Source organism: Carcharodon carcharias, chromosome 6 (genome assembly GCF_017639515.1).
Source record: "Carcharodon carcharias isolate sCarCar2 chromosome 6, sCarCar2.pri, whole genome shotgun sequence".
Taxonomy (NCBI): domain Eukaryota; kingdom Metazoa; phylum Chordata; class Chondrichthyes; order Lamniformes; family Lamnidae; genus Carcharodon; species Carcharodon carcharias.
In genome coordinates, this window is record NC_054472.1 from 190,442,445 (window position 1) to 190,454,893 (window position 12,449).

Sequence of the window (12,449 nt, forward strand, 5' to 3'; positions counted from 1 at the left end):
AGAAAATTGCAGAACCCAAGCCTTCTGACAATTGACTATATTTTTGGATATATTCAGAGTACCAAGAGAAAATTAAAATAAATCAGTCACTGCTCATCAATGTTACAAGGCAGAAAGACTTGACTGTGAAATACAGTCTGTAATGTCAATAATGCTTGTTAGTAGATGTGGCAAGACCATGGTTCAGAAAAAGCTCATGTCCACAAAGATTCTAATCTAACCTCAACTGAAAATTCATAAAACATGGCCTCATCTGACTTCCAAAACAGGTTACAACCCAGAAACTCACTTGCTATTGACCATTTCTCCAATTCAAGTTTGCCTCCTGCATAAATTCTCTTAGATAAAAGCAAAATACTGCAGACGCTGGAAATCTGAAACAAGAGCAGAAAATGCTGGAAAAACTTAGCAGGTCTCACAGCATCTGTGGAGAGAAAGGCAGAGTTAACGTTTGGAGTCCGTAAGACTCTTCGTCAGAAGTATTAACACCTGTCCTTTCACCTCCTCGCTCCTCATCATCCAAAGTATCAAGCAGTCCTTCCACATCAAACAGCAATCTATGAATACTCCTTTCAATCTAGTGAACCCTATTTCCTGCTCACAATGTAGTCTGCTCTACACTGGAGAGACCAAACACAGATTGGGTGGTCGCTTTGCAGAACACCTCAGTTTAATCCACAAGCACAACCCCAAGCTTCCAGTCACTTATCTTTTTCATTCTCCGCCCCTGCTCAATGTTCCAGTGAAGTTCAACGCAAGCTTGAGGAACGACCCCCTCATCTTTGAACTGCCCCCAGTTTATGTCCTCTTCTTTGTGCATGTTTTAACCTTGTTTTTCACCTGTTTTTGCTTTTGATAGCAGCTGTTCATTATTCCGCCATGCACACCTGCTCTAGGCACATCTTTTGTTTATTTTCTTGCCCAAATCCACTCCCTGTGGCCCTGCAAGACTAACACTTTTGTCTTTTAATCTCTCTTTTGTTCCATACTATCACAGGCCCTGCAAGCCTAACGCTTTTGTCATTTAATCTATTTTGTTCCATACTATCACAGACCTTCCCTTCTGTTCTTTTTCTACCATTCCCCAGTTCATTTGCTTCAAACATCTCAATTTATCCCAGTTCTGATGCAAGTTCATCAATCTGAAACGTTAACGCTGTTTCTCTCTTCGCAGATGCTGCCTGACCTGCTGAGTATTTCCAGCACTGCCTTTATTTCAGATTTCCAGCATCTGCAATATTTTGCTCTTATATTTGCAATGACTGGGTTCTTGTTAATCTTGAACATTCCACTAATCTTTATAAAACAAGATGATGGTTAACTGGGATGGTGTGGGGGGAAAAAGTTTGGGCTTTTCCTGTCCTCATTATGTACGGTGCTTACCTGATAAAACTCGATGCCCTGGTCAGTAATAAATATTATTTCATTAGCGCTGATCCAACAGAAACTCAAGATGTTGGCATTTTTAGTCTACAGAAGGGACAAAATAGAAAGATACTTTTTAAAAGGGCAGGAAATGACATTTTACATTCAAACTGTACAATTTTAATTATAATTGTTACCTTGCATTCTTGAGAGTACTCCGTTTGAGGTAGATCAGGAATGAAGTTAATAAAATCCTGCAAAAAATATTAAAGATTTTGGCATGCGCTGTCACAAATCTACTTCCTTCCAACCCTAAACCTTATTAAAAAAGAAAAGACATCATTTGTAAAAACATTTCCTTACCACAGCCTTTGGAGTTCTCTGCACAGCTAGAATCTTGTTCCCAAGTGAAAATTTGATGCACTTCACTTCTCCTTTGTCCTCCATTCTTTGAGAGGAATAATAAAGGTGATTTTAGGCCAAATGAGAATAAGACTGAAGCATAAAATCTGTCATTACACAGGGGGGAAAGAGGCAAATGGTCGCTGTTTTGGGTTCCACAAAAGCACACAGATGAAGTTTTAAAATCTACTGCTTCTTTTTCAGGACTCAGTAGGGAGGGGAGTTAAATTTCATCATAACAGAGCAAAAAGTGGAGACCTGTGGATTGTGGAGAGCGTTTCCACTTCCCAGTACAACCCAGTATATATAGTCACAGCAGGGGTTGAAAGTTGGTAGAGTTTACTTTTCATTGCCATCTCCCTCGATGGCTGTTTATTTGGCAAGTAGCTGAGCCTATTCATCAGACAGAATCAAATGTGATGTTAAGTCTATGCCATGTTGCAAGCAACACTCTTGGTTTTGGAGGGCACAGTTAACCAGTATTCTCACTTTTGATTGGTATCCAGGAGACCCTGTTGAAAATTAACATCTTTGGATATCAGGTGAGGAACAGATAAGCCCCTCTTTAAATAACGTGCTGACACTATCAAATCAAGGTTAACTCACGAATAATGTCACTAAGGCAAGCTGACTGACACCCATGGACAGAGAAACAGCCTCTGGGATCTGTACCATCATTCAGTTAGGCCATGGCTAATCTGTAGCTCAACTCCATCCAGCCATTTTGGTTCTGTAATCTTTAACATCCTTGACCAACAAAAATCTGTCAATCTCAGTTTTGAAATTTTCAACCGATCCCCCAGTTTTAACATCTTTTTGAGAGGGAGCGTTCCAGATATCGACAGACTTTTGTGTGAAGAAGTGCTTCCTGACATCACCCCTGAATAGCCTGGCTCTAATTTTAAGGTTATGTCCCCTTTTTCTGGACTCCCGTGATTCCATTAATCATATTTAACACTTCAATTAAGTCAATATTCAACCTTCTAAACTTGAAAAAATACCAAGTTTATGAAACCTAAACTTTTTAGTCTCGGTATCATTCTGTACCTCTTCTAAGGCTGACTTGGAAACATATCGCCATTCCTTCACTGTCGCTGGGTCAAATCCTGGAACTCCCTCCCTAACAGCACTGTGGGTGTACCTACACCACATGGACTGCAGTGGTTCAAGAAGGCAGCTCACCACCACCTTCTCAAGGGGCAATTAGGGATGGGCAACAAATGCTGGGCCCAGCCAGCGAAGCCCACATCCCGGAATGAATTTTTAAAAAAAAGTCCCTGGAACTCCCTCCCTGACAGTACAGTGGGTGTACCTACACCACAAGGACTGCAGCAGCTCAAGGCAGCAGCTCACCACCACCTTCTCAAGGGCAAATAGGGATGAGCAGCAACACGCACATCCCATGAATGAATTAAAAAAAATATCTCTTCTGAGGTGCGAGTGCCCAGAACTGAACAGTTACCCCAGATGGTGTCTGACCAAGGCTGTTTGAAACTGTAACAAGATTTCATGCCCTTTGAATGTTGCCAACTTTTGAGATAAAGTCCAGCATTCCACTTTTGATTACTTTTTGGAGCTGTCCATTACCTCTTAGTGATTTGTACACCTACACACCCAAATCCTTTTCCTCTGCTACAGCTCCCAGTCTCTGACTTTTAGGAAATAATTCAGATTTTTCTCTTAGATCCATATTGAACTCCCTTTGCCACAGTTCTGCAATCATTTTAACCTGTAACTGTGTAATTTACTACCCCTTTCTATTTACTGTGCCTCCTAATTTAGTGTCATCAACTAGCTTGGAGTTCACAACTTCAAACCACAATCTGGATAGGGGAAATTAACAATTATCAAGGGTTAAAAGTGTACTTCCGCTGTTAATCACAAGCCCTAACTGTCTGTGCTGAGTTTAATGGATAATTAATGTGCAAATACAGCAAGTTCTAAAAACTAACAGGGAAGCTAAGGGCAAGATGAGGCAAACAGCAAGGGGCATAAATGAAGCAGCAACATCTAAAGACGCACAGCTCGTGGTGTATCTCTTCAGCCCCTGAACTTGTTGACTGATTTGCACATTAATAATAGCATGTGTCATTAACATCCCATTAATGTTTCAGCAAAATTACGCCCATTAAATAGACACCTTCTAAAAAAAACACATTGAAAGCCCACTGGCTACAGAAATGTCTTTTTAAAAACCGAATCAGAAGTCAGTTCCTTTTGCTACACCACTTCTACTTTCAAACACCCATTCACACTTTCAAAGCAACGCACATATACCCAAAAAGTCAAACACTTCTATTGTTGTTGCTAAACTCTGAACATTTAATAAGTAGAAACAAATCCATCACAGGGTAAGACTAGTTCTGTCGAAGGGTCATGAGGACTCGAAACGTCAACTCTTTTCTTCTCCGCCGATGCTGCCAGACCTGCTGAGATTTTCCAGGTAATTCTGTTTTTGTTTTGGATTTCCAGCATCCGCAGTTTTTTTGTTTTTATCTAGAGATGAAGCAGCTATTTATGCTTTTTCTTGCTCTACAGTTTGTAGGATTCAATAATAAACAATATTTTATAAACAATCAGAGATGTGATAATACTCTCGTCTCTCAATCACAAGGTTCTGGGTTCAAATCCCACTCCAGGGCTTGAACATAAAAATCAACGCTGACTCCAGTGCAGTACTGACTAAGGTACTGTCCTTCAGATGAGACGTTAAGTCATGGGCCCCATCTGCCTGCTCGGGTGGATGTAAAAGACCCCATGGCTTCATTTTGAAAAATAGCAGGGGAGTTAAACTCCCCCCACCAACCCACCCACTGTCCTGGTCAATATTTATCCCTCAATTAACATCACAAAAGACAGGCGACAAATGTCTAGTCATTGTCACATTGCTGTTTGTGGAAGTTTGCTGAATGCATATCGGGCACTCCTACATAACGTTTCCTGCATTACGACAGTAATGACACGCCATTGTCTGTAAAACACTTTGAATCGTCCAGTAGTCACACAAGTTTTGCATATAAATGCAAGTCTTCCTTTTCTAAAAGATGCACTGCACTGAAGTTAGCCAGAAAATGATGAAATGAAAACAATTATTTGCTGGAAAAGCTCAGCAGGTCTGGCAGCATTTGTGGAGGGGCAGACAGTTAAATGTCGGGACCACATGACTCTTTTTTCACAGCAGAGCAGAAAATAACGAAGTTGCGCATTTGACTGCAGAGCTGAGAATGTTGAAAGAGTGACACCATGTGGTCTGTACTCTTTCTGCAATCACTCAGCAGCGGATAAGATAGTTAAAAACCACAACAAAATTACCTGGAAAAACTCAGCAGGTCTGGCAGCATCGGCGGAGAAGAAAAGAGTTGACGTTTCGAGTCCTCATGACCCTTCAACAGAAGTCCAAGAAAGAGTTGAAATATAAGCTGGTTTAAGGTGTGTGTGTGGGGGGCGGAGAGAGAGAGAGAGAGAGAGAGAGAGGTGGAGTGGGGGTGTGGTTGTAGGGACAAACAAGCAGTGATAGAAGCAGATCATCAAAAGATGTCAACAACAATAGTACAAAAGAACACATAGGTGTTAAAGTTAAAGTTGGTGATATTATCTAAACGAATGTGCTAATTAAGAATGAATGGTAGGGCGCTCAAGGTATAGCTCTAGTGGGGGTGGGGAGAGCATAAAAGATGTAAAAAAAAAAATTTTTTTTTTATGTAATGGAAATAGGTGGGAAAAGGAAAATCTATATAATTTATTGGAAAAAAAAGAAAAGGAAGGGGGAAACAGAAAGGGGGTGGGGATGGGGCTCACGACCTGAAGTTGTTGAATTCAATATTCAGTCCGGATGGCTGTAAAGTGCCTAGTCGGAAGATGAGGTGTTGTTCCTCCAGTTTGCGTTGGGCTTCACTGGAACAATGCAGCAAGCCAAGGACAGACATGTGGGCAAGAGAGCAGGGTGGAGTGTTAAAATGGCAAGCGACAGGGAGGTTTGGGTCATTCTTGTGGACAGACCGCAGGTGTTCTGCAAAGCGGTCGCCCAGTTTACGTTTGGTCTCTCCAATGTAGAGGAGACCACATTGGGAGCAACGAATGCAGTAGACTAAGTTGGGGGAAATGCAAGTGAAATGCTGCTTCACTTGAAAGGAGTGTTTGGGTCCTTGGACGGTGAGGAAAGAGGAAGTGAAGGGGCAGGTGTTGCATCTTTTGCGTGGGCATGGGGTGGTGCCATAGGAGGGGGTTGAGGAGTAGGGGGTGATGGAGGAGTGGACCAGGGTGTCCCGGAGGGAGCGATCCCTACGGAATGCCGATAAGGGGGATGAAGGGAAGATGTGTTTGGTGGTGGCATCATGCTGGAGTTGGCGGAAATGGCGGAGGATGATCCTTTGAATGTGGAGGCTGGTGGGGTGATAAGTGAGGACAAGGGGGACCCTATCATGTTTCTGGGAGGGAGGAGAAGGCGTGAGGGCAGATGCGCGGGAGATGGGCCGGACACGGTTGAGGGCCCTGTCAACGACCGTGGGTGGAAAACCTCGGTTAAGGAAGAAAGAGGACATGTCAGAGGAACTGTTTTTGAAGGTAGCATCATCGGAACAGATGCGACGGAGGCGAAGGAACTGAGAGAATGGGATGGAGTCCTTACAGGAAGCGGGGTGTGAGGAGCTGTAGTCGAGATAGCTGTGGGAGTCGGTGGGTTTGTAATGGATATTGGTGGACAGTCTATCACCAGAGATTGAGACAGAGAGGTCAAGGAAGGGAAGGGAAGTGTCAGTGATGGACCACGTGAAAATGATGGAGGGGTGGAGATTGGAAGCAAAATTAATAAATTTTTCCAAGTCCCGACGAGAGCACGAAGCGGCACCGAAGTAATCATCGATGTACCGGAGAAAGAGTTGTGGAAGGGGGCCGGAGTAGGACTGGAACAAGGAATGTTCCACATATCCCATAAAGAGACAGGCATAGCTGGGGCCCATGCGGGTACCCATAGCCACACCTTTTATTTGGAGGAAGTGAGAGGAGTTGAAGGAGAAATTGTTCAGCGTGAGAACAAGTTCAGCCAGATGGAGGAGAGTAGTGGTGGATGGGGATTGTTCGGGCCTCTGTTTGAGGAAGAAGCTAAGGGCCCTCAGACCATCCTGGTGGGGGATGGAGGTGTAGAGGGATTGGACGTCCATGGTGAAGAGGAAGCGGTTGGGGCCAGGGAACTGGAAATTGTTGATGTGACGTAAGGTGTCAGAGGAATCACGGATGTAGGTGGGAAGGGACTGGACAAGGGGAGAGAGAAGGGAGTCAAGATAACGAGAAATGAGTTCTGTGGGGCAGGAGCAAGCTGACACGATCGGTCTACCGGGGCAGTTCTGTTTGTGGATTTTGGGTAGGAGATAGAAGCGGGCCGTCCGAGGTTGGGCGACTATCAGGTTGGAAGCTGTGGGAGGGAGATCCCCAGAGGAGATGAGGTCAGTGACAGTCCTGGAAACAATGGTTTGATGTTCAGTGGTGGGGTCATGGTCCAGGGAGAGGTAGGAGCAAGTGTCTGCGAGTTGACGCTCAGCCTCTGCGAGGTAGAGGTCAGTGCGCCAGACAACAACAGCACCACCCTTGTCAACGGGTTTGATGACAATGTCAGTGTTGGACCTGAGGGTAAAAGGATCCGTTGAACTGGGAAAGGACTCCTGCCCAAAGAAGCGAGCCCGGAGACGAAGATGGCGGAAGAAGAGTTCAGTATCATGCCGAGCCCGAAATTCATTGAGGTGAGGGCGTAAGGGTATGAAACTAAGTCCTTTGCTGAGCACTAAACGTTCAGCATCGGAGAGGGGAAGGTCAGGGGGTATAGTGAATACACGGCTGGGGTTGGGATTGGAAGATGGGGTGGGGACGGAGGGACAGGACGGGGTGGAGGGTCCTAGATGGGTGTTGGTATCGATGAGTTGTTGGAGCTTGCGTTCCTTAGCACTTGAGAGAAAGAGAAAAAGTTTCTTGTTGAGGCGTCGGATGAGCCGAAGGATAAAATGAAACTGGGGGCACGCGCAGCTCTGAAAAAGGGTGCGGCGCTGCTGCTGGAGGGAGAGGTCGAGTGTTCATATGGCGGCGCATGGCACTGAGTGTAGATTTCAGAATGTGACGGGAACAGCAGTCCGAGAAACGTTTTATGTCCCGGAGATACCTGTAATCCTGGGTGGGTTCGAAACATGAGGGGTGGAATTTCAGTTGAAATCTACGTGGGGTAAGTCGGAGATGGAGACAGTCACTGAGAAAGGAGATGTGGCTGTGAAAGCGGGTTTTAGTAAACACCTTGTCAAACACCAGGAGGGAAATGGAAAGCAAGGAAGGGGAGCAGGGCAAAAGAGAGGAACGGAAATCTTGTCGCAGAAAAGAACAGAACTTCTTCAAGGAAGTAGGCATTTCTTGAAGAGCAGTGGCAGTCAATTAAACACAGAGATAAAAACAAAAAAACTGCGGATGCTGGAAATCCAAAACAAAAACAAAATTACCTGGAAAAACTCAGCAGGTCTGGCAGCATCGGCGGAGAAGAAAAGAGTTGACGTTTCGAGTCCTCATGACCCTTCAACAGAACTTGAGTTCAAGTCCAAGAAAGAGTTGAAATATAAGCTGGTTTAAGGTGTGTGTGTGGGGGGGGCGGAGAGAGAGAGAGAGAGAGAGGTGGAGTGGGGGTGTGGTTGTAGGGACAAACAAGCAGTGATAGAAGCAGATCATCAAAAGATGTCAACAACAATAGTACAAAAGAACACATAGGTGTTAAAGTTAAAGTTGGTGATATTATCTAAACGAATGTGCTAATTAAGAATGGATGGTAGGGCACTCAAGGTATAGCTCTAGTGGGGGTGGGGAGAGCATAAAAGATGTAAAAAAAAAAAAATTTTTTTTTTTTATATAATGGAAATAGGTGGGAAAAGGAAAATCTATATAATTTATTGGAAAAAAAAGAAAAGGAGGGGAAAACAGAAAGGGGGTGGGGATGGGGGAGCGGGGTAGCTGCCTTCTTAAACCGCTGCAGTCCATGTGGTGTAGGTACACCCACAGTGCTGTTAGGGAGGGAGTTCCAGGATTTTGACCCAGATAAGATAGTTACCTCAACGTTTTGTAAAAACATGATAAACAGAATTACATCAAACGTACAGCACAGAAACAGGCCAATCAGCCCAACTGGTATTTATGCTCTGCACAAGCCTCCTTCCACATCTACTTCATCTTATCCCATTGCCATATCCTTCTATTCCTTTCTCCCTCACGTATTTATTCAGCTTCTCCTTAAATGTATCTACGCTATTCGTCTCAGCCACTCCATGCGGTAGTGAGTTCTACATTTTAACCATTTTATTTTAATTAATTTATGGGATGTGGGTGATGCTGGCTGGGCCAACATTAATAGCGCATCTCTAATTGCCCTTGAGAAGGTGGTGGTGAGCTGCCTTCTTAAACCGCTGCAGTCCATGTGGTGTAGGTACACCCACAGTGCTGTTAGGGAGGGAGTTCCAGGATTTTGACCCAGCAACAGTGAAGGAATGGCGATATATTTCCAAGTCAGGATGGTGAGTGGCTTGGAGGGGAACTTCCAAGTGATGGTGCTTCAATGTTTCTGCTGCCCTTGTCCTTCTAGGTAGTGGTGGTCGTAGGTTTGGAAGATGCTGTCTAATGAGCATTAGTGAGCTTCTGCAGTGCATCTTGTAGATGGTACACACTGCTGCCACTCTCTGTTGGTAGTGGAGGGATGTTTTTGGATGGGGTGCCAATCAATTGGACTGCTTTGTCATGCATGGTGTCAAGCTTCTTGAGTGTTGATGGAGCTGCACTCATCCAGGCAAGTGGAGAGTATTCCATCACTTGGCAGAAAGAATAAAAAAAGCAGAGAATTACTTAAATGGAGAATGGCTGCATAATTCTGAGGTGCAGCGGGATCTAGGTGTTCTAGTACGAGTCACAAAAAGTTAGTTTGCAGATACAGCAAGTAATTAAGAAGGCTAATGGAATGCTATCCTTTTTGACAAGAGGGATTGAACATAAAAGGATGTTACGCTTCAGTTATACAGGGTGTTGGTGAGACTGCACCTTGAATACTGTGTGCAGTTTTAGTCTCCGTATTTAAGGAAAGATGTAAACGCATTGGAGGCGGTTCAAAGGAGGTTTACTAGATTGATACCTGGAATGAGCGGGTTGTCTTATGAGGAAAGGTTGGACAGACTGGGCTTGTCTGGAGTTTAGAAGAGTGAGGGGTGATTTGACTGAAGTATACAAGATCCTGAATGGCCTTGACAAGGTGGACGTTGATAGGATATTTCCTCTTGTGGGTGAGTCCAGAACTAGGGGGCGCTGTTTTAAAATTGGGGGTCACCCTTTTAGGGCAGATTAGGAGAAATTTTTTCTCAAGAAGGTTGTGCGACTTCGGAACTCTCCGCCTCAGAAGGTGGCGGAGGCAGAGTCATTGAATATTTTTAAGGCAGAAGTAGATTGATTCCCTTGCCTAACAAGGTTAACCGGGTTAGATGGGAACGTGGAAATCGAAACGCTAGAGATCGGCCACCATCTTATTGAAGGGCGGAGCAGGCTCGAGGGGCTGAATGGTCTACTCCTTTTCATACTTCTTGTGTTCTAAGTATCAAGATTCAACTATAAATTTGCAATTTGTCACCTTACAACACCAGAAACTCTTGTTGGTGATGTCACCAGATAAAAGGTTGTATGATGTTTTGGTATCTGCCATATTGGTAGTGGAGCTAGCCAAACTGTGCACATTTACAGCCGTGTTTAAATAATGAACAAAGAGACATCAAGAGAGCATAGTAAGCCTTCATCTCTCACATCGATTTCTCGACATTACAGTAATTCAAGAAATATTAATTTTTACGACAGAATGTACCTTTAATTAATGCCAGACAAGGCAGCAAAACTGTTCAAGCTGCTCTCATCATGCTACTGAAAAGATGAAACATACATGAAACAACCCACTGCCACCTCGCATCACTTTTATAACATTAACTTCAAAGATACTTCAACAGGATAGATCCATATTAATGAAGCTTTTTTGTAAAGTACACATTTTTTTGTGAAGTATTGGGGAGACTGCAGTCATTGCCTTCACACTCTGCCACAAACTCTGTTCTCTAACCATTAATCCCATCCTCCTCAATGGCTCTTGTCTGAGACTGAATCAGACAGATCGTACCCTTGACTTCACATTTCATGTCAAAATGAACTCCTGACCCATTGCGTCTATCATTAAGACCGCCTATTTCCAACTCCATGTCATCCTCCTCCTCAGCTCACCTGTTGCTGAAATCCTCAACTTTATGTTCATATTCTCCTGGCCTGACTCAAACCTTGCCCCTCCCACCCCCCCACCCACCCCCCACCCACCCCCACCCCCACCCACGTCAGCTCATCCAAAACTCTGCTGCCACACATCTAACTGGCACAAACTCCCATTACCTACCAGTCTAGCCCTATAACACTCCAAGATCGCTGTGCTGTTCTGATTCTGGTCTCTTGCGCATTCTTGATTTTAATTGCTACACCACTGGCATGCGAGCTTTCATCCGTCTAGGTTTCAAACTCTGGAATTCACTACATAAATCTCTTCACCTCCCTCTCCTCCTCTACAACACTCCTTAAAACCTACCTCTTTGGCCAAGCTTTTGGACAGCTGGGCTAATATCTCCTTATGTCTGCTGTCTGATAATGCTCCCGTGAAGCACTTTGGGACAGGTGCTATATTAATGCAAGTTGTTGCCACAAGCAAATTCTAATACGGTGTAAGCAGAAAAATGTTCCTGTTAAACTGTTAAAAAGCACAATAATTTAGTCTGACTTGGTAACTATTGGCAAAATTGTGCTGAGATAGTGCTTAAAGTGGCTCTGTCTTTATAATGAACAGTTGTGTAATACTGGCTTTGTCAAAAGTATCTTTCCTTCACAGTAAGAGACCATTTCAACATTATCATATTGATGGCAAATTATTAAAAAGCATCAACAAACATGCTTTCAAGACCATTTCCCCTTTTTAATTCTCCTCACAAAGAGGAAATGAAGATTTCAGAGGAAGGTACCATGGCTATCACACAGCCCAGATGCAATGCACCACCACAATCAGGAACCAGCCAGTTTCTTAGCTCCTACCTATGGATGCGCAGGTGCTGGGGAAGAGGACAGGATGCTGCTTGAAAAGAACATTAAGTTATTCATGGCGACTTTACCAATCAGCTCCACCTTGCTCAGAGGCACAAAGCATGCCCTGGTATAGATCTTAATCCTTGTTCCCACTGAGTTCAGATGGCTCCTATAAAGGTACAGAGAGTAGGAAGGAAAGAGGTGTTGAGGCTACAATAAGATCTTATTGAATAGCAGAGTAAGCTCAAGGAGTCGAATGGTCGACTGCTGCTCCTAATTTGTGTATCTGTAAGGCATGGTGCTGTTGCTGCTGTATATACCTCCAACTTTTGTTTTGCACACCTGTCCCAATACCATCTTCTTTCCATCTTTTAGTTTCTCCTGCCGTCAACCAAATTACAGGCCTTCCCTTTGTTCTTTCCTCCACCACCCCACCCCACTCCAGTTTTGTACTTTCTTATAATCTGTTACATCTCAAACTTTTCCCAGACAAAAGGTTATCAATCTGAAGCATTAACCCGTTCTCTCTCCACACTTAACGGTCTGAATTGCTTCCAGCATTTTTTTGTGTTTCA

At 44.0% G+C, this 12,449-nt stretch overlaps 1 protein-coding gene across 2 annotated transcripts in view; it reads right to left on the reverse strand.

Annotated features, from left to right (window-relative positions):
• rmc1 (regulator of MON1-CCZ1) overlaps positions 1-12,449 on the reverse strand; it is an 86,560-nt gene that overhangs the window by 60,942 nt on the left and 13,169 nt on the right. For both annotated transcript variants that reach the window (XR_005943363.1, XM_041190489.1), the window contains exons 3-5: positions 1,729-1,813; positions 1,563-1,619; positions 1,384-1,470 (exon numbers count right to left, since the gene is read on the reverse strand). Coding sequence is in view for 1 of the 2 variants with exons in the window: in XM_041190489.1 (XP_041046423.1) it covers positions 1,384-1,470; positions 1,563-1,619; positions 1,729-1,813 (229 nt within the window). In the remaining variant the exon portion in view is untranslated. The remainder of the gene's footprint in view (positions 1-1,383; positions 1,471-1,562; positions 1,620-1,728; positions 1,814-12,449) is intronic.